The sequence below is a fragment of the Triplophysa rosa genome, linkage group LG23 (assembly GCF_024868665.1).
Source record: "Triplophysa rosa linkage group LG23, Trosa_1v2, whole genome shotgun sequence".
Taxonomy (NCBI): Eukaryota; Metazoa; Chordata; class Actinopteri; order Cypriniformes; family Nemacheilidae; genus Triplophysa; species Triplophysa rosa.
Genome location: NC_079912.1, coordinates 12707386 through 12730079, shown reverse-complemented (window position 1 = coordinate 12730079; position 22694 = coordinate 12707386). Strand labels below are relative to the sequence as shown.

Below are 22694 nucleotides of genomic sequence, written 5' to 3'. Positions count from 1 at the left end.
CTATTTGTGATAGATTTTTTTTTCATAACTTTCAAGCCTTCAATGCTCTTTAGGAATTTTTGTTACCTATGAGTTTGGCAAATTCATTCAATTTCAGATAAGGCCCATTTCCCCTCAATTCATTTTCTTGCATTTCAAGACTTTCAAGAGGGCTTTCCAATAATAATGGTGTGATGCTCCCTTCACTATTGTATCCTCCCAAAATATCAATAGTATTCAAAATGATCTGGAGTCACGTTGGGTTTGATAATTGGGGTGGAATGTGTACAGCTAAACAGGCCACTGCTCTCAGTCTTGTGAATGTAAGCACTTGTGACAGTCTGGATCGAACCCTGTTGAACTACTTAGGTATTGTGGTGATTAATCATGAGCCAGGCCATCTGAGATCAAACCAGTCAAAACTGTTTGCATCCTTAGTATCAAATATCCCATAGGCCTGTTTGGACAAAAAAGTTTTTCAAACAATAGAATAGAATAGAATAGAATAGAATAGAATAGAATAGAATAGAATAGAATAGAATAGAATACCTGTTATTTCCGTACTGGATTAGACTGGTTTAAGATATATGTGACTATTGTTCAAATGTGCATGTATGTTTCTTAGATTTGATACTTGCATGCGTTTTGGATGCATGCACCCATTGAAATAAGTATAATATTTGAAATCTGTTCTGAACACTTTCCGGAGTCAAACTGATGGTATCTGAACCACCAACTGTTTTTATTCAGAAATTTGGCAAAAAGGTCTACATTTATAATGAAGGTACACCAGGTATCGCAATGAGAATTTTAGCTTTTAGTTATGGTATTTGACAAAGGTCAAAATAAATGAGGAGAAACACTGAGAATAAACAGACTGCAACCAAAGGCAGTGGTCTATCCAGATAGGATTAGACCCCTGAGTTAGTAAAAAAAAACAGTAGGTCATTTTTACCGAGACTGTGTTCAATTCAAACTTACAAAAAAACTCAAAGTCTGTCTTTGAAATGCAAATTAACCTGACCAAATGAGCCATTTCGAATAGGGGCTCATATCAATATTTATGCTTTTAAATGCATGTCCAACTAAAGAAACAAAAAAGTTTTTGCATCTTAAATATTGCATCTTAAGTTACATATTGATCAAACCATTTCATTTTATATGTTCTACCTTGCCCACTCTTAGCTCACTCTTTAGCCAGGCTTTACCCTTCTTACACTGTTGAAATGAGTGAGGCTTATTTCCACATGTCAGGTTTTCTCTTCCCTCAGATGTCCTTTAACTCTACCCCTGAACGGGTCTCTTGTCGCTTAAGTACGAAGACTCAGAGTGTCATTGAATTCGCTGCCCCTGTCAGCCCTTCACACATATGCATACGGCTGCCATTTTGACTGATTCAGCTCTGCTCTCGGCCTCAGAGAGAGGGAAGCTCTTTTCACCTCATCCGTCAAAGAGAGCCCAAGTGGCGCGAAAAGTACGAAGGTGCCAAATTCTCTCAGTTGGAGGATAATGGTTTCTTAAATACTGAATTGTGTTTTGCTTTCACTCTGTTGGCAGTGCGGTACATTGGTCTATCTCCCGTTGATCATGCCATAAAATGCGGTTGTGACTACAGAAAAACATTTACGTAAATGTCTATAAAACTTTTAGGCAAAGCTGTAATTGTGTAGTTTGTCAAACTTAAATAAATCTGTTAGTGTTTATTCTTGTGATAACAACTGGCTGTCTCTAAACTCTCCCACTTATTACAATGCTCCTTACCTCATAAGTAAGTTATTGAACATTAAATATTGATGCGAAATATTTTGTTTTCTTATTTTTAAAGAATGCAGACCTTATGCGAGAAAAACCTGTTTACTTTCCACTACACACAATTTGGTTTCCAAATATTTCCTCGAAGCCTCATGAAACACAGCAGTTCCATCGAATAATGGAATGCATAGTCGATATAAAAAACTGGATGAGTAACAACTTTTTATTACTGAACTCAGACAAAACAGAAGTGTTACTTATTGGACCGAAAACTGCTATACGTAACAACCAACTATTGACGGATGTTCCATAAAACTCTCGTCGTCAGCAAAGAATCTTGGGAACTGGAATCCCCTGGTTGGGCCTGGGTTCTACGGAGGTTTTTTCCTCGCCACCGTTTGCATACTGTTTTTTTGCAACTATTTGCCTGGCCGGGGGGGCTGCAGTAGAATTAGAATTAGAATTTTAAAGTTTTACTTAATTAATATTGCATATAATTTATAGTCTGTTATATTTGACCTGTGCTTCTCTCTCCTTTATCTTAAATGTGTGCTCTCACTGTGCGTGCATGTCTGTGTGCGTGCGTGTGTGTGTGTGTGTGTGTGTGTGTGTGTGTGTGTGTGTGTGTGTGTGTGTGCGTGTGTGTGCGCGTGTGTGCGTGTGTGCGTGTGTGTGCGCGTCCGTGTGTCTGCACGTCCGTGTGTGTGTGTGTCTATGTCTATGTGTGTTAATACGTGTGCATATTGTGTGTGTGGAGTGTTTTGTATGTGGGTATGTCTGTCTTCTGTGTTTTCACCATTTTCTTGTTTTTACAGGTATAAATTTAATTGTTTTGCTTATGGTCAATATGTCTCATGTACAGCTGCTTTGTAACAATGAAAATTGTTAAAAGCGCTATATAAATAAAGTTGAGTTGAGTTGAGTTGGTTTAATCACTTGACATTAAATATAATCAAGGGGCTTTACACAAAAATGCAACAAAGATAAAATACATTGCAATATCAATGCAGTCATTTCTCAAAACCAATTGAAAAACAACAAATATCATGTATCAAACAATATCAAATATCAAACCTCGGAATGTATCAATTGGCCAATCAGAATCAAGTATTCCAGAGCGCCTGTGTTAAAGTAAATTAACCTACGCTAGGTTGAGTTGGGTTTCTTCGTGTTTTAGCCAACCACGGGTTGAAACCAACCCAGCGTTGTTTGGGACCTTTGACAAATCAGTCTCTACAAACCAAAAATTGTGCAACAGCTTTATTAAGGCCAAATACGCAACCCTGCTACATTCTATCCTGTTACACATTTTGGCATAGTTTTATTTTTATTTTGCAATTTGACCAAAGTTCATTTGTCAGTTGAGGCCGCAACACACTCTGCACCTGTATTTGCATAATAATTAGAAAATCAAAATGTGATACGAGCCTCAAACAGATTAATGCATTGAATCACAATGTGTGACAGCTGCATGATTCACTTTAATTTTGATTTAGGACCTTCTCAGATTGCTTTGGTCGTGTACTATGCTTTAACGATTGCTCTGACAGGAAATGGTACCACAAAATATTTCCAGGTTCCCCCTGTCTTCAGATCCAATTATTACATAAGTAAGAGAGAATAAAAGGATGGCAACATAAAACAACAACATTGATAGCTACAAGAGCTTAATGGTTTATTTGGAAGCTATCCATGTATCTTCTTTTAGACCACAGCAATATCTTAAACTGTCTCGGAAGATGGCTTGTAAAGAGATAATGATGAAAGCGTTTGATGCAGAATAGTCCTCTTTATTTGTCCATTCTACTGTTTTTTATACAAACCTTCTGCATGCATCCAACTATTTCCCAGTGTTTAGTTTGAAGTATTGCTACCCACACGCAATTGCAGCTCAAGAGAAGAATATCATAATTCAGAAGTTCTAGTGTGGACAAGCAGTTTTCAACCAGGCCTGAAAAACAACATGTTTATTTTTATGATAGTTAGAGCTCTTGAGTATTTGATGGCCGCTTCAAGGTCAAGCAGCGCTACATCGACACCTTCCTAAATTTGTTGCCATAATGATTCCTATCTGTTTGTTTCCTAGGCTGGTTGCTTTTTTATCTGCTACAGAAAAGTTGTTCTTCACAAAAGCGTTTTCTCTCGCCCTCACAGTTAGAAATTTGCAGAATGGCTGTTTAAAGCCATTAAAGAGAGAGGAGAGCCTGGGAGTCTCTTGAGCTTTGTCACAAAATAAGTAAAAGCAACTTTAATTATACCATGAGAAACCAGTGAATGTGGCGCTTATGATAGTTACAGCTGGCTTCCTGCCTGAACCCAGACTCTTCGGCTAATGAAAAAAAGCCTCTATCTCCGTCAGGCCTTTGTGCTTTAAATTGTGAAGGTGCTTGATTAAACAACATGCCAGGCAGCAAAGCTCTCATGGTGACTTCAAATTTGGCCAACTAATTACACACTTGCTGACTGTTAAGGGTGCAGAGCTGGTATTAACCGCTACTGAATTGAGTCATTCTGCTCGCGAATTCAGAAACCTTTGGCCTGCGTGGTCGGCGCAAAGTGCGGATTTGTGCATATTAATCAGCTTTTCTCAACACAATGGAGTAAAAATGAGGTCAGCTGACATTTAAGATGTTAATTATCTTGTCTTAGAGGCCAAACTAATTTTGTGAGGGCATAAACCAGTTACAGTACATACATTGGCAGTGCTGGGGACAAATGGAAATGTTGTTTAGGGCCCCCTGATAAGGACTCAATCCTTGCGTCCAAATTCGCGATCCTAAATAGTTTTCGAAATTAGAATTAGTATGTCCCTAATTGTAATATGTTGGTATTCTTTGAAGTTCACATGCTAAAATATTATATTACTCATATAATATAATTTAGTTTGTCTGGATACACAGTAAAAAAACATTCTTTTTTTCCAAAATTTATGCAGTTTTATGTTACAGAATTTTCACATATTTTTTAAACGTGGTAAAAAAGGTCAAATTACGAAGTAGACTGTACTGTAAATTTGCAAGTGTAAAAAGATGAAAAATATGTCATTGTACGTTCTGCCGGAATATTACCGGATTATATTTACAGGATTTTTTACAATGTACTGGAACACTCTCTTGCCACTAACTAAAATGTATGTACGTTCCCAAAACAAAAAGTACATACTTTTAGTATACATAGTATGCAGCAAAATAGAATGCAGACATTGTTTTCCTCATTCTTTGCTTTTATGAACCCTAGTAGTAAGGCTCATATCTGTGATATCAAGAAATTTGTTCCTTTTAACACAGCTTTTACATTCATAAAATAAATCCCATATCAAGTTAAATTGTAATCTAAACATGAGTATCAGTCACATAAATCTAATTTTGCTTATTACGTTGTATTATAGAAAGCTAAAGCAATATTTTCCAAGTATAGGTTTCCATAGAAACTGTGTAAGCCCCACCGGGCTGGAATCCCTGCCCTAAGGTAAAGCCCCTCATTGGGCCCAGGGGACGGGCTACAATGTGACCAGACCCCGTGAATTTCAGCAACGGCCCTGAAACCTCAAACAACTCGTAGTTTCTCGATCAAAATGCATTGAGCACTCCCCAGTCACCCACTACAGAGAACAGTAATCAGCACTTCAAACATTACCACCACAATGCACAGCGTCCAGTATTGACAAGTTCAGCATGTTCCTCTCAAGAAATCCCCGGTTATACAATAAAGTCCATCTAATGGTGTGTTTGGGAGAACGAGTTCTGTAAGCCGCATCATTTCATCTTGGTGGTCTTGAGCTTCTTATCTCCAATCCCACATGCTCTCACGTTCTCCACCGCTGAATGAGACTGCATCAATTTCTTGCTCCGCGTGACACAAGAAGCTGCGTGGGGTCAGCGTGAACCACAGAGCCATGCGGTTTGAGCCCAACTGCTGCTTTTGAGACAGGGCAGTGGAGAGTTTGATCAGATCACTCGAACCTGCACTTGACCGGATACAAGACAAGATCTAACCTATATACAGAAAATCTGTGGTATGCTTTAATATAACTCAGTTATGTATAATGCACTTTTGCATATAGAGGACATTATGAATAAGTTATGAATATATCAGGCTGTCATAAACAATAAAAGTGACACTTGTGAGATGTATTCATTTGTTGCATTTGTCTTACAGGCATTCACGGGTAACTCCAATACGGAGAGCGTGGTTCGGCATGACCTGCAAAACACAATTGTGGCCCGTTACTTGCGTATCATTCCTTTAGACTGGAGTGAAGAGGGACGGATCGGCCTCAGGTTCGAGATCTACGGGTGCCCTTACTGTAAGTTCACATTCTTTAGAAACCATCCAACAGGCATCCAACAACTGGTTAAACACAAGTTATTTTGCGAGCAAAAACAACCTAGTTTGCTTTTTAGAGGCAATTTATATGATCTTGGCAGCTGATGGGATTTGCATCTTAAGTTGAACATTTTATGTGGGCTGATCTGTATTATAGCTGGAACATTTGCTAAGCTCAGTATAAAAATCGACAGTTTTATCTTTCCAGAGTATCTTGTCATACCAAGGAAGAGCAATCCTAAGCTTTTTAGGATCACTGGGTGATTTATATGCACTAAAAGATTGCAATATATATTCAGAAGGTTCCCAGTACAATTAAGAGAAATTGGCTGACACAACTTATTTTGAAAGTCAAGGTCAGCTATCTATTTCATATACATTCATAATTTTCAAAGATATATGCCAGCATGCTGTTTTCGCTAATGAGCAGAGAGTGAATACTGCGTACGTAAAAATATATATTATGTCATACATATTGCTGCTGAAGCTGAAGGATACAAGCATTATCATTTTTCCTTGTGCAGATGATGTGGTTGCAGGTTCAGCCTAGGGCTGCACGATAATTTATCGCGATACCACCAAATCCTATTGAAATCAAGCTGGCACCCTTTACTCACCCTTTTGTCATTTCGAACCCGTGTGACTTTCTTCTGCAGAACACAAAAGAAGAATGTCGGTAACTGAACAACGGCGGAACCCATTCACTTGCGTTGTTTTTTTGTCCTTAATTTATTATGAATGGGTACCGCCATTGTTCGCTTACCAACAATTTTAAAATATCTTCTTTTGTGTTCTGCTGAAGAAAAAAGTCATACATGTTTGGAACGTGTGAGCGCCCCCTGCAGGAAAACTTTATTAGTTGATAACATTAGCTATTCTACTTGCTACAATTCAGCGGTAATTCTTTCAATCTAAGCCTTTGATTATATTGTAATTTCACTAGCAATGAAAGAAAAGAAAATTATATTTTTGAAATATGAAAGCATTCTGTTTTCAGTGCCCATGACGAATTCATCATTTTCATTACATTAAGTGTTGCAAAATTGATCTCGATAACAACTTTCAATTAACACCCACATAAATTCGATTTAAGAGTATCACACGCAGTTTTCTCATTACAGTGATGTAATCATCCATCATTTAATACCACAGCAGAAAAATTGCCTTGGCTAATTATTTTCTGAATCACGATTCTCAAGTTCTTCTATTGGTGTTTGTTTGTTTGTTTGTTTGTTTGTTTATTTATCTATTTATTTGGGTGGAGACTGGAGAGGGATATCTTCCTTGAAACAAATCCTGCACAGTGACTACTTTTATACTGTCATTGAAATAATATTAATCTGTAGCTTTTCAAAAACGTGTTTATGACAATTCCAAATGAAGCCTGGTAGCTGTAGATACGTGTCATTCCTCAAACAGATGAGGGGGCTTTGGCTTCACTGATTTTCCTGTCAGAAAGCTTCTCATCTGCGCTGGTGAAACCGCTCATATTCCACCGTCATCTCGTGCTGGTGATCAGTGACGCAGATAAAGATGTAACACATCCTCCAAACTGTAGATGAAGAGAGCATAGGGAGGAATAAATAAACAGTGCTGGAACACCCTGCTGGAAAATCCCATTTAAGAAGCTTCCTATGTTTAAAAACATGCTAGCTGGTCTAAGCTGGTCATTCATTGGTAGAAGATCATATTGAACCAACAATTAATCATCTAGTCATACCAGTCCTAAGGTAGTCAAGCTCTGCTTACTTTAGACCACACCAAGAAAAGATATGGTAACAAGAAAGATGACTATAAAGATCACTATAAAAATATCAGCATCCACACAAATGCATCATAATGTCTTTATTCCAAGCTCACATTGTAGTTTTACATTTTCAGTGCATAAGCTCTTTTAATTCGAGTGGATGTAAACGCATCAATTTACTTAAATGTAGAAAGTTTGGAACACTTTACTTAAAGCCTTTATGTATAATGCATTATAAAGGGTTATGAAAGGGTATGATGCATTATAATTGTTCATAATGTGTGTCGTAATACATTAAATGTTGTTGTAAAGAATTAACCAAATTAAAAATAACCAAATTAAAGATGCTAATTGTAACAACAAATTGATTAGTGTTTTAATGTATTACCTGTAGTTACAATTATTCATAAGACATTACAATGCATTATAAGGTGCATTACAAGGCATAATTCATACGTTAAAACTACTTTTAAATTGCATCATACATTATAGTAGTGTAACCGAAAGTTTTTTTTTTACTTTATATTATAGTTCACAATATCAGAATATCAATATTAATTCACACTATCAGAGTTTTACACGTTTATCGTGGACAACATAATTAAAAGTAACATTATTATTGCGATTATTTAAATATATCAATTTTGGTAGCAGCAAAAATCATCTTTACTTTTTGGTCAAATATTTGGTCAGTGAATCACACTTAAAATAATTGTAGGGAGGCAGAGAGATGGTTTGGGTGAGATGGTTAAGTATGGCAAAATTTTAATCATGTCCTGGATAGTTTGTGACATTACGAAGTGTGTGAATAATAATCATTGAACCAATAATTATTGTTTTTAAAATTAAGGTTATTGAAAATACTGTTGTATGGTGACACGCCTACTTCATAGTTATTGTTTATTTACTATGACTTCTACTTTGTTGTTTGTTTAGATAGAGAGTGACGCAAAAGCAACCAACCACAGATTTTTTTTAGGGGTGTTTCTTTCTTCAGCAACATTTTATGCCATATAGGAGACCTATGGTCACCAGAATGGTCACCAGAATTTCTGCTTATCCAAAATGAACTTCCTAGAATGCGTCTCAAACTTATCTGATACAAAAAACTGAAAATGTGCATAAAAAGGGCTAATCGAATTAGAGTTTGCCTGATCTACAAATTACTTTCCGGGTTTTTATGCAATATACTATAATATAAAGACAAGTCATTAAACATAATGTAGGCAGTCCACAGGGTGCCATCTAAATAACCAGCAAATGACCAGCAAGAACCAGTTAATAACCACCTTGGACCAGCTATAAACCAGCTTCCACATTCCAAATCACAGCGACATGCTGAACTTTCCAACTGGGTTAGTATTAAAAAAAAATTATTTGTCTTTTTTTCATCTCTTCATACAAGAAAATGCAATGAGCGCTGAGCGAAAATAATTCAGATTTTTGCGCTGAAGGAATAGAGAGCCCTTCTCCAGCAGCAGAGAGGGAAAGAATGGGAGTTAGATAAGCAAGACCTGCGGTACAGATGAAGCACAGAATGAAAATGGATGCAGTGCTCTGACCTTGTTGATCGGGCGAGAGCGGATGAATGCATTTGTGATGGAGGTGAAGGGGATTGGCAATGGAGGGAGAGAGAGAGCGATGGGAGAGGAGTGGTGGAGCGAGTGGCCAGACACAGCACACATTCTCATGCATTAGTGTAGTAATCAGTCCCCAGCAGGGTGCATGGAGAGAATTGAATTAATTCCATATGCAGACAGAACTCTAGACAAAAACACACACACACACAATTGCGCTATATACCACAGTCCCCTGGTGATGTTGTGCACATGTCAGATTACCCTGAGAGTGTATTCTCGCCCGCTTTGGCAGTGTAGAACAATTGTGGTGTTTGCGTCATTTCAGATGATGTTGATGGAAGCTGATGAATGCAAATAGATGTTTATGTGGCATGGGAGCACATACAGTAGGATACATTATAGATCCATTGAAATAATGAAAAGAAACACTTCACACATTAAATTTACCTGGTTTTTACAGAAATTCAAAACCTGCTGGGGGTGGAAAGCAACACAATGTTGTTGTATGTTTATTTTCTATTTCCTAGCTGTAATTACCTGCTAATATAAAGAATGAATGAATGACGTACGAAGCAGTCGAGTGCCCTTGAGAACTGTGAGTTTGCATAATATATCCAAAGGCTATGCGGTGTCAGGAGTGGAAATAAAAACCAAGAGAGCGAGACGAGAAATTTACATTCATAACTTCCGGTATGTATCATTCAGGGCCACAACAGGGATCAGAAATCCTCCTACTCTGTGCAATAGGCAGAAAGGCTTTGTCAGCAGGTAATAGCCAGCTGCAATTTTCTGCCTCCTTACTCTAGTTTATCACCTGATCCCAGCTGCTGTTTATCTGTGATCTTCCATGCTTTTGCCAAAGCGATCTGGAGAACGCTCGCTCAACCCATCATTTAACCAAAAATGGCCATGACACCCAGTCACCTCTGGGGTGCTGATATATATTTGTTCTTTTTTCTCTGCCTTTTTCTTTCTCATGGCCCTCAACAGGGGCAGATGTGATTAATTTTGATGGGCAGGGGGTGATCTCTTACCGCTTCAAAATGAAGAAGATGAAGATTTTGAAGGACGTGATAGCCCTGAAGTTTAAAACATCAGAGAGTGAAGGGGTGATTCTGCACGGAGAGGGTCAACAGGGGGACTACATCACTCTGGAGTTGAGAAGAGGCAGACTTCTGATCCAGATAAACCTCGGTAACGCTGAGGAACTCTTAGACCTTTGATGTCTGTGAGATTTGTTGTGAAGTATGTTGGTGTTCATGTTGTGTACTCTGTGTGTGTGTGTGTTCATGTTTTTATATCCCAGGGGGGACCTAAACCTGAATGCACACCAACACATGGGGACTCGTGTCACCGTGGGGACCAAAATTGAGGTCCCCATGGGCAAGAAAGCTTATAAATTGTACAGAACAATATTTTTAAAAAATCTAAAAATGCAAAAAGTGTTCTATGATCTTTAGGTTTAGGGATAGGGTTAGGGATAGGGGATAGAATATACAGTTTGTACAGTATAAAAAACATTACGCCTATGGACTGTCCCCACGGGGATAATAAACCAGACATGTGTGTGTGTGTGTGTGTGCGTGTGTGTGCGTTCATGTTTGTATATCCCGGTGGGGACCTAAACCTGAATACACACCAACACATGGGGACTCGTGTCACCGTGGGGACCAAAATTGAGGTCCTCATGGGCAAAACAGCTAATAAATTGTACAGAACAATATTTTTTACAAATCTAAAAATGCAAAAAGTGTTCTATGATCTTTAGGGTTAGGGGTTGGGTTAGGGATAGGGGATAGAATATACAGTTTGTACAGTATAAAAATAGCCTGTGGTGTGTGTGTGTGTGTGCGTGTGTGCGCGTGTGTGCGGTGTTGGTGTGTGTGCGCGTGTGTGTGTGTGTGTGTGTGTGTGTGTGTGTGTGTGTGTGTGTGTGTGTGTGTGTGTGTGTGTGTGTGTGTGTGTATTAGTACTGTCTGTGTATTTGTCATTCTTTGTTTACTCTGCTAAGCCCAATACCAGTTGACAGGCTGCTTTATGCTGGTCTAACTGATTGACCAAAGAAAACTTGATTTTATTAAATGAAATATTTAAATTCAATCTATCTAGTTTTTACTATAGTAAATTGTAATACTAGTACGTATATTATAGCAATTACTACACTGTAAAATAAAATAGCTGGGGCGGCAGAAAAATACCATAAAATAACCTTTTTCATGTCAAATTACGGTTTCATGTTTTTTGTACATTTGCAGTCTTTTTCCGTAATTTGATTGTTTTTAACCGTATTTCTCTGTAAAAAGTCCTGTAAAAAAAACACATTTTCTGCCAGAAAAATGCCGTAAAATAACAGTTTTTCACGTAAAATTGCAGTCTTGTTAACGTTTTTTACCATATAAAAAACAGGAAAATTCCGTAAAGTTACAGGTTTTTCATTATGCGTGAAAAATCTGTAAAATAACAGTAAAATTACAGTTTTTACAGTGTACGTCATGTGTTGAATTGATAAACTGTACAATAGTAAATTCTGTAATTTACACAAATACTTTAAGATTTACTTTGATAAAGTTGAAACATTGTAGTATCTACGAATTTACTAGTTTACTATAGTAAATACTATAGTACACTGCAGTATTTTTTCATGTGGGTTACCAAGTAAAAAAAGTGTGGGGAGACCAGCGTCCCAAAATATATTTAGTAGGATACCGTGATATGAATTATTTTTTAATACCGTAAGAGCATCCTTAACTTATAAATGGAGTTAAACCTGATGCCTTTTATTACGTTATTGATTGCTTGATCTCAATAAAGAAATGACGTGTCAAAGTTCTAGCCAAAAAAACTAAAACGTTCATCAAATATTTGCAAACTCAGGATATTTTTTATACGATGGACATAAACAACTCATATCCACTGCTCGAGATAAATGTATGTTGCAGGAGTTGCTTCCATCCATAAGTGTCCTCATGTTTCACCGTGAAGGAGAAGACGTCATGCGTTTGATATTGATGATGATCTCCTCTGTCTAATAAACCGCAGGCAGTAATCAGTACGGCTCCATCCTGGGCCATACATCTGTGACCAGCGGCAGTCTTCTGGACGACCACCATTGGCATTCTGTAGTAATTGAGCGCTACAGGAGAAATGTCAATTTTACTCTGGATCAGCATACTCAGCACTTCCGCACCAACGGGGAGTTTGACCACCTTGACCTGGATTATGAGGTACGACTGAGAAAGTGAATGATTTATTGCTTTGAACTTCATTTCACAAGCAGGAGAATTATGGGATGCTAAAGATGAAGGTACTTCAGAAATGTAGCATTTTTACGGTATTGGAGTTAAAGGAATAGTTCACAGAGAAATCCACATAGAAAAAACTGAATGATTGAATTATTCATTTTTGAAGGAATTATTCCTTTAATTTTCTCAAATAAAGTTTCATTGTACAAGGATAACACAGCATGGGTTATGTGATGATAAGCAGGGTAAAATGTGAGAAGTCCAGTTTGACTTCAGTTGAATCTTCTCTCATTCCCACACAGACCCAAAACTGTCCTTTAAGGATTTCTGGAGGATTTCAGTCACACAATCCCAAATGAGCTCATGCTTGTTAATATCACACCGAGACACTTTATCCCAGGGAGGTGCCAGCTGTGATAAACTTTGTTTGCATTAGGGATTTTCATCCCTCAGCTTTGAAAATGACATTCGCTTCTCGCAGTATTAATCCAAGCCAGTAATGTGTAGCAGGATGTTAAAGTTATCAAACAGAAATAATGCATATTAATAGGCACTGTAGAGAAATGTATCGAAAATTGATTTTCGATGACATAAAGAATATAGTCTGTGAAGAAACGCTCATCTAAAGCCTGGTTGGATGCTAAAGGGCTTGTTACAGCTCAGTTGGTCTAGGACAAATTGACCCCAATTAAAGGGAAAGTGTCCGATTAATTGAGCTGAGAAAGATCCAAACAATGGAGGAGTTTTCTGCTGGAGCATGCTGTGCCTTAACAAACAATTGCATTTATCGACTGTTGTGTTTAGGCATCTTTGTTTGAGATTTAATTTGTAACAACAGGAAAGTTTAGGGTAAGATGGGTGTCAGTGGGCGAGCCGTTTTGCCCTCTTAATCTATGAACCTTCACACAATTTATGTCAGAACATTATGGCCCGGTTTCACAGACAAGGCTTAAGGCTAGTCCCAGACTAAATGAATGTGTGACCTGTCTTAACTCAATATAACTTGAACAGAAATATCTTAAAATACATCAGTGCCATTGTTATGTCTCAAGATGCAGACCAGTAGTGTATTCTTCTAAGGAATTTTTTAAAGCGACATAAATATCTTAATTCAACTAAAACATAATCCTGGTTTAAACTAAGCCGTGTCTGTGAAACCGGGCCAATGTATTTACAAAGGATATATTATATATAGCTGTCTACGTGACTAACTGATCATTTTTACCCTGTACAATGTCTCTTATATGTTATTATCCCCCATTTTCTGTAAAATAGTCTTTATTTTATATATGCACAATTTAGAATCTTTTAGACTGTAAATCGTATTATATTGTATTGTCATTGTGTTGAATGTCTGTACTAGAAGCTTCCAACACCAAAGAAAATTCCTTGTGTGTGCAAGCACACTTGGCAATAAAGCTCTTCTGATTCTGATTCAGATTCAGATTTTTAATGCTAAAAACTAAACTTATAATGGCAGGTTTAATGAGTTTTGTGTTAACCCAGATATATCTAAATGTCGAAATTAAAGGTGTTATTGTTTACTGTAGCGCAATGTACTGTGATACACAACATTGTAATATGTATTGTAGCTCTATTGCAATTACGAAATTACCTATGTTTAATTCTATTGGTTGAACTGTTAATATGTGACCTGCGTCCACATGTAATGTTGTGTGTATACAACACTTCGGGAGACGTGAACAACTTTTGTCCAGAAGAACTTTCTGTTTCAGTTTTCAAATCTGTTTCCAGATTTTATTATATATACTGTATGTAAGATTAACATCTGAAACCGGAAGTACTTTTAGACCAGTGTTTACATCTTGTGAAGCGGTCTATAGTAGCCCCTCTCCGGTAAAATGACATTAGTAGTGTTATTTTTCTTTCTTAAAGTTACTAAAGCAAGTCATATATAGTAATAATCATACTGACGTTCTGACCTGATCAGATCTGCTTTGATTTTCTGAAATCTATGTAGTTTTAGTACACTATCACACACTGTCGTATCATGTTTATGTTTAACATGTCAGCATTGTATCGTAAAGCCTGTATACAGTTTTTTTCTGGCTCATCCCTCTGAGATGCTGTGATTTTTTCTTGCAGCTGAGTTTCGGAGGAATGCCTTATTCTGGGAAGCCAATCTCTGGAGCCAGACGAAACTTCAAAGGATGCATGGAAAGCATCAACTACAATGGAGAGAACATCACTGACCTAGCCAGAAGAAAAAAACTGGACACCTCTAGCTTCGTGAGTCCTTTTTTATATACCATAGAAACCGTATCTAAGGGAAGTAATCAGAGTTCGATTTTTCAGTGCATAACTTTTTCTGGTCATGACAGTTTTGCGCATATTTAACATGTTTTTGTGGGTTGTTTTGCCTGGAGGGTTTTGTGGAGGTGTGTGACCATGAAGTGCTGGAATATCGCTCAAGCTGTGCAAGGTTGACAGCTGAAAATGTAGAGCGCATTTCATCTGCCGTGCCTGAGACATGATATTGATGGAGCTTGCATTTTAAACCTCATGTCTATATGCTGTATGAATCAGTTTCATTTGTCTCAAAGTACTGATGAGAACATTAACCATCTGCTCGGATTTGATGGCTGATGCACTGATTATAATCTGATATTCCAATTATATTAAAATGGATTCAATAATGATCTGGTATGCATGTTATCTTTCTATTGGAATCGTAAACGTATGAGCGTTAATGATTATTTCTGATAAGTAAAATAAAATCTTGCCTCTGTTATATTTTTACACTTAGTGATAGGTTATCAGGCAAGCATTAGAAATGTGAAATCTTATTTAATCACTTACTGTAGGAAGGCATTTTTTTATGATAATGACAGTCTGATGCAGTTTGCCACAAATTTTCATAACTTGATAATAATGATAAAAGGAGCGGTGTGCATTAAAATGAAATGTTTTGGTTCCGCTTGTCTGTTATTGATTTTGACAAATAGACAAATCGTGCTTGTGCTGGAAAAACAAAACTTTAATGAACACGATCAGAGAAAGTAGTAGCTGTGACAGGGTTCCCAATACGACTGTTTAATAATAAGATAATAGCACAGCTCTCCTCTTCTTCAAATTTGACATGTGTCCACCATAGACTCTGAATTAATATCCCGGATTATATTCAGGGTTGATAAAACACGGCACACGGGGCAGGTTCTGTTATGAAGTGTTGAGAAAGGCTGAGTGCACTTTTCTCTTTCATTGTGGTGATTAAGTTCTCTATATTTAAAATGATGAAGATGTGCATTTGGTGCCTTAAAATTACCATTTAGAGGGGCGTAAAGCTGCAGAGTTATGAATAAAGGCACTCGGCCTTGCTTTCATGCGCCTTCTTTCCAGCTTAAGGTTGTGAAATCTAGGATGTGGTTTGAACATGCTGTAGCAGCAGTTTGGGAGATCTTTCTATAAGCCCATGTTCCACATGAGAGGGCTTCAGCCATTTCAGACTCTTATTTAGTTTCTGGTCACCAGGGTTGGGCAGAAGTCTGAATCAAAGACCTGGCTCCTTTCAGTTCACAAGTTAAATGGGTTATTTGAATTGACAACACCCCACAAGATGTTAAATTATCTTTTTGAAGATGAAGCATTCCTAAACCAATGAAATTTTAAAAAGTAATAATAAATAATATTTTATTAAATAATACAAAATAAATAACATTATTTGTATGATTATTATTATATTAATAATACTATTAATACTACTACTAAAAATAATACTAATACTAATAATACAACTAATAATGTTAGCATTTATTATTGTTCCTAATATTTATTAACATTTTTATTATAAGTATATAATAAATAAATATATATATATATATGCCATAAATAATACAAATAATAAAGAATGTATATACTGTATATTATATATTCTTATATTATGTAAATTTGCATACAAATTGATAATCATAAATGCACATTTTGTCGATGGAATTTCTGTGATTTTAAATGTTATAATCTAACATTTCATTACACTGAATTCTTACATAAAGGCTTTTAATTGTAACGAGAACTCTTCCTCATTTTCAGCGGAACCTGACGTTCTCCTGCGTGGACACGCACACGTTCCCCGTGTTTTTCAACGGCACCAGCTTCCTGCAGCTGCCAGGCAGAAGAGACCACAACATGGTTTCTATAGGTTTCCAGTTCCGAACCTGGAACCCCAGCGGCCTGCTCCTTTTTAGCTCCCTGGCAGACGGAATGCTGGAATTGGCTCTGAATGATGGAAAAGTCACAGCGCACATCAACGTCACCCAGCAGAAAAACATGCGTGTAGACCTTGCGTCAGGTGAGCCCACATTCTGCCCCCGCGCACTGATTTATGGTTTCTTACGTAGATGTCTCATAATGTTTCATCAGCCTGTTTTAAGAGTTGTTGTGTTTCTATCATAATAACCCGTTGTTGAGAAATTGGTTGTTGAAATTATGTTATTCAGTTTTTGTGTGGTGATAGAGGTCTTCCAACAGTACAATCGATCTGTACTCATTTTAACAATACAGTATAATCAATGCAGAATAATGCAGTTGTTGAAGTTACATAATATCCCAGAGGTAAATTTGATTGATTTTCATAGATTAATGGACTTCTTGGTAAGGTTTACCAAGGTCTTTCTCCTACATGTACATTTCCTCAGAGGAAATCATATAAACAGATGAGACAATTATTGATTTACAGTTTATAGTTATGAAATGAATGTGGACGGCATAGCTCAGATAAATTTGTCTTGAAGGAATTTGATGAGAAATGTTTCAACTCTTTACGAATCTTGATGGTGTCTTGATAAATCAGTTTTTGATATATTTTGCATGTTTAGAATAGACAAATGTAAGATTTCCCGAGTCTCTGTCTTATTGCTGTCTATTAAATCTTGTTGCCGTCCAAGACAAAAAAACAACTAAGATGTATTTATTTGTCAGTTTTATTTGACATCGGCAATACAGAATAGCTACGCAAATATTGTGCAGTAGATGCTTGTATACAGTATATACTACATATGTATTTCTATAAATTGCATACAGAAATACAAGGTGTATATTTTGGTCTAAATTAAAGTTTATATATATATATATATATATATATCTTATATATATATATATATATATATATAAATGGGAGTTTTGGCCCAAAGACGCCTTTAGACATTCAGGGCACACTCTCCAAACTCCTGTGCTAATAGGCCATTAGGAGGAAGGGTAGTTACTCTTACATTGTTAACCTCAAGGCTAATTGGGCTCCAGCTGTTTGGAATCCTTTATCGCTTTTAAGAAAAGCAAATTGACTTCGCATTGAACTTCAGCATAAGAGTCAGGTAATAACTTGATGGACTTCCATAGTAAGGGCTCAGCAAAGACTATGAGATAAATGGGTGATGAGTTGTGGTCAGGTCTAAGCTAACAGGTCACCACAAACCGGAATTTCGAGCCGGATTTAAGGTTTAGCATGTTATTAGATTTACTGGATCAATTGTAGACAGTGTCAGGAGTGTAAGAACTGATATATGCTAGATGAACCATGGAACTGCTGTGGTTTCATTCTTCGTTTCACTCTGTTGGTGTATGATAAATCATACTGCATTTGAGAACATCTGTTCTTGATCCCGATTTGATTCATTATTTCTTTTCCTAAAATCCCAGTTTACATGTTGAAATTCAACACTGGTCTTTGCTATTTATCATGTGTAGTTAAGCATCTTCATAAAGTTTTGATAAATCTCAGTTTTCATTTCTTATTTTACTACTTTGTGTATAAGATGTTCCCCCTTTCTTAGAAAGCCTCAGAGAAAAGCTTCGTCTTTGAAACATATTTTTTGTCAAAACAACATTAAAGAGCTTTATACATGTGGCTGCACAACGGGACTTCTCTAGTCAGTCAAACTTGGGCTATTAGAATGCAGATGGTCTCCTTTATGGAGCTTTGAGTTTTTATCCATCTGCAGAGACTCATTAGCTGTAGACATATTATGAATTAATAAATCATTGCCTCAGTCATGCTTCGTCATGAAGATCTCAGTGCTGAGGTCTTGCTGGATTGAGATCGCACTTGATCAGAACTTACATTGTGTACAATATTCTCAAATGTTTACATCTAGAATGTTGCATGTTTTTGGAGATCCGAAACCAGGTTGTTTGTATTGACCTTAAGCTGATGTTAAAGTGGCCTTGCTTCTCTGATGCTGATGTTCAGTAGGTGTTAGGGCCTGACCAGCTGAAAAGTTCACAAAACCCCTTTCAAACTATCAAAACAGAGCAGTCGACTTCGGGCTGAACCACGTGCTAAACCAATTAGGCAGCCATCAAAGGTTTGGATGTCGGTAATTGGACGTTTCTTTGACCCCATGCCTTTCCATTGACCGGAGATTTAATGCTACATACCGATCAGGAAGTTACTAGTCTCTTAAATATACAGAATATAAGAATGATGAAATCATCAACTAGGCTAAGGTCATGTAGTAAAAGTTCATCTTATAAGGAATATTATTTTCTTTGCAGCTCAGCCCGTGTGCCTGCCGGCTCTGTCCATTTCTGGTTCGGGTTAAAGGTCCTTTCTGCATGTATTGAGCTGCGAATTGGCTTTGGGAAGGTGGATGAGAAGTAAATGGATGAAAAGGAAAAAATGAGCGTAGTCTTGCTAATAGGCAGCAGTTAAGTTCGATTTCAGAGGGTCCGTGTGTATAATTGCCACAGCGTCCTGATTTGACTTATTATTTCACCAATTCATTGTGTTTTCAGCCTACTGAGTTAAATCCATTGAAGCTGATTTTTGTCATCTTTTACTTTAATCACTGAAGATTAATGGCCGACATGTTATGTTAATTGACATGGGAATTACATCAGAAGTGACACAGTGTGGAGAATCCATTTGTAATGAGTGGGAATGCTACCAATTTAGGGAATAGATTTTCCCCGCTGAGAGTCTCTGCTCTTTTTGAGTCCACCAAAAATGCATCTGAAATACGGTATGCAGAGCACTGTTAAAAGTACATGTTCATAGACACGGCACGAGCAGAGATGAGCAGGTGTTTGCAGGAGCTCAGTGGCAGGCTCACACAAGGGATTGTGGGATTGAAAGTGGGATGGAGGAAGTTGACAAACTTCATGCAAATGAGAGCCAAAACATTGGGCAGTCTCCAGTCACGGTGAGCTACAGTACAGTAAAGAAAGTGAAGTCATGAGTGTTTTAAAATCTGCTGATAGTTCTGAAGTTTCTGGTGGATTCAGTGCTTAAATTATGTTGTTATACTGTATATTACCATGTTATTTTTAGTTTTAAAGTACTGTTTGTGTACACTTAGGGGCGGTTTCCCAGACAGGGATTAGTTTAAGACAGGACTAGGCCTAACACAAAAAACATCACTGGTGTGCATCTCGAAACAAAACCATGGCAATGATCTTTTTTAAGATATGTCAGTGTAAGTTGTTTTCGATCAAGACACTTTTAACTTTTAAGATAGTCTGGGACTAGTTTTAAGCCCTGTCTGGGAAACCGCCCCTTAGTGTATTAAAGGGATTGTTCAGCGGATAATAAAATATCTATTCACCCTCAGGCCATGATGTAGGATTTTTTTTCTTCGGTAGATGTGGTCAACTTTGAGAGGCAGATCACAATAGCAGAAACAGGCAACACAAAATTTATACCCATGGTTCTTATATAGTGAGGTCTTATTAGGTGATAGGATTTGGGGGTAAGGTTTACATTGTTCCCCTGTAACAATGCATGTGGATGCATGTGTATATTGATCATATTCATATCGAGTCATATTGAATTACACCAAAGAAAATCGCACTTACAATATAAGCAGACATATCCATTCATTAGCATTAGTATCTACACGTATCTAACATTTGAACTCTAAAATGTCTGAGAAAAAAATGTATTGGCTCTTACAGAAAAATAGAATTTATTATTGTATCGCTGGGAATTTTCGTGCTTTTCAGCGTTTAATCTTCATCTCTCGGGAGCCAATGGTAAGCACTGATTACTTCCTTGAGTAACAGATAATTAGTTATAAGGAGATGGTGTTACTGCAGGGTTGTTTCCCTGGTAATCTAGTGTGCCATTGTCAAGAGAATAATGCAACTTTGGAAATGTTCTAATTAAGCATGAAGAATCGAGTGAAAATATGTTTAGTCTTAATGTTTTGTTTGTATTTCCACTTCTTTGCTAATGAAGCTAGCTAGCGTTAGTCAAATGTTGCTGTTTACGGTGAAATTGTTTATCTTCATAATGATACTGTCAGGAAATGGACGTTACATTTTCAACAATAAGACGCTAAGGCTCCACTTTTTTATTTTTATTTTGTTTTCCTCTAATCACTATAGTGCTTTTATACGTTCTAAGCAAAACTAATGGGTATTCAGAGCATTGCTGCATGTTCAATTACTAGCTAAATTGACAGGGCGACTGAAAATTGCCAGTGATTTTCCACTCATGAAATGTACGCCTGTAGAACAACACTGACAAGTCATGTCGCTGACAGTTTGATGAATCGCACCGATCACAGACCTGTTCCATTGTGTTAATGGGATAATTTGGAAAAACCTTCAAATTGTCATGCTTGGTGGCTTTTGTTGTGCTCCCTTATATGCATTCAGCTGTTCTTCTCTGACTCCGGCCAAGGTCTGATACCTTCAAGGCATGTGAACTCAGAAGACTCTGAGGAAGGAAAGAACTGCCAATTGCCTCGCACAGTATTCTATCATATATTGATCCTGCTTGTTTAAGTGAATCTGTTTTCTTTGGAATTTATGAAGCCCTCTGGCACTTATGAGTTTGAGTTGACTGTGTGCTTTGGTCTTAAATATTTGTCCCTCCGAGGTAATTCCAGAGGCTTCTTCAATTCAGGCGGAAGGCAATTTACCAACCTCATAAACTGGGACAATATAACATTATAATCATAGTAAGGTATAGTGTTTTTCCTATCATTCCCTGGGGGTATTCCTATTATGGCTGTGCTTTGCCATTCAATATTGAACTTTCAGCTTCACCAAGAAAGTTAAGATGAAGAAAAATTGGATTTGTTACCTGCTATTTATTACCCTGGTGAAATGACACATAGAATTGACCTTCACTCTTGCTCAAAGGCTCTTGTATAAATGTTTAAACAAGCATTTGTCTGTGGTGACAGTGAATATTGTTATTGGTTTGTATGGGATTCTGCCTTTGTCAAAGAAAGCCCTGAAATTGGATTTTACATATTAATTTATAAATATTTAATTATTTATTGATTTATATTAAGTTTACATATTTATTTATAAATATGTAATTATGTATGTATTTATATATAATATTATTTAATTATTAATAAATTTGTTTTAAATATAATAATTATTTATATAATAATATGCATTTGAACACATTGAACGTATTATACTGTACCTTAACACATTTAATGGTCCTAAAGCAACTACATGTGTGTAGTTTGAGTCTGCTTTTTTCTAGAATACAAACTTATTAATGATTCATATTCAATATAGTACATGAAAACAGTTTGCATGGACAAATACCATAGGTGTGTACATTTAGTAAGTTTATGTGACCCATTTCCCAGCTCTGTGAGTACAGAATATCAGATTATATATATCAATAAACACGTATCATCCACCTTGGACTGTTCACAACGGTGTTGTAGATGTAATCAAAAACTGGATGTTTTTGCTTCTCTGAAAACTCTTAACGCCTGGTTTGTTGCACATTGGCTTCAGAGGCATGTATATTGAATAGAAAGTGTCTCCAAGTGATGGAAGAGATTGTGGGTAGACCGCTGAACTGATGCAACGCAGCCATTCCTTAGGTCGTTCAGGAGAGGTGATGTTAATTTCCTGTGCGCTAGAAAAAAATGTCCACGCTCTGAATTCCAAGTCAGTGAATGAACATGACGAATGTTGCGCAATAATCCATTGATCTTTGTGATGTTTGTTCACAGCAGGCCTAAATCGCTCCCTAACAGATTCTTTGCACTGTTTGCATTCCTTCATGTTCGCTGAAGCGAACAGATGTCTCCGGATGCCTTTTTGATCAGTCCTTGTTCTAATCTCATCCAAAATTTA

General features: G+C 37.0%; 1 protein-coding gene across 1 annotated transcript in view; it reads left to right on the top strand.

Annotated features, from left to right (window-relative positions):
• cntnap2a (contactin associated protein 2a) overlaps positions 1-22694 on the top strand; it is a 279945-nt gene that overhangs the window by 120538 nt on the left and 136713 nt on the right. The window contains exons 4-8 of the mRNA XM_057322754.1: positions 5890-6037; positions 10375-10578; positions 12424-12608; positions 14733-14876; positions 16677-16935. Coding sequence (XP_057178737.1) covers positions 5890-6037; positions 10375-10578; positions 12424-12608; positions 14733-14876; positions 16677-16935 — 940 coding nt within the window. The remainder of the gene's footprint in view (positions 1-5889; positions 6038-10374; positions 10579-12423; positions 12609-14732; positions 14877-16676; positions 16936-22694) is intronic.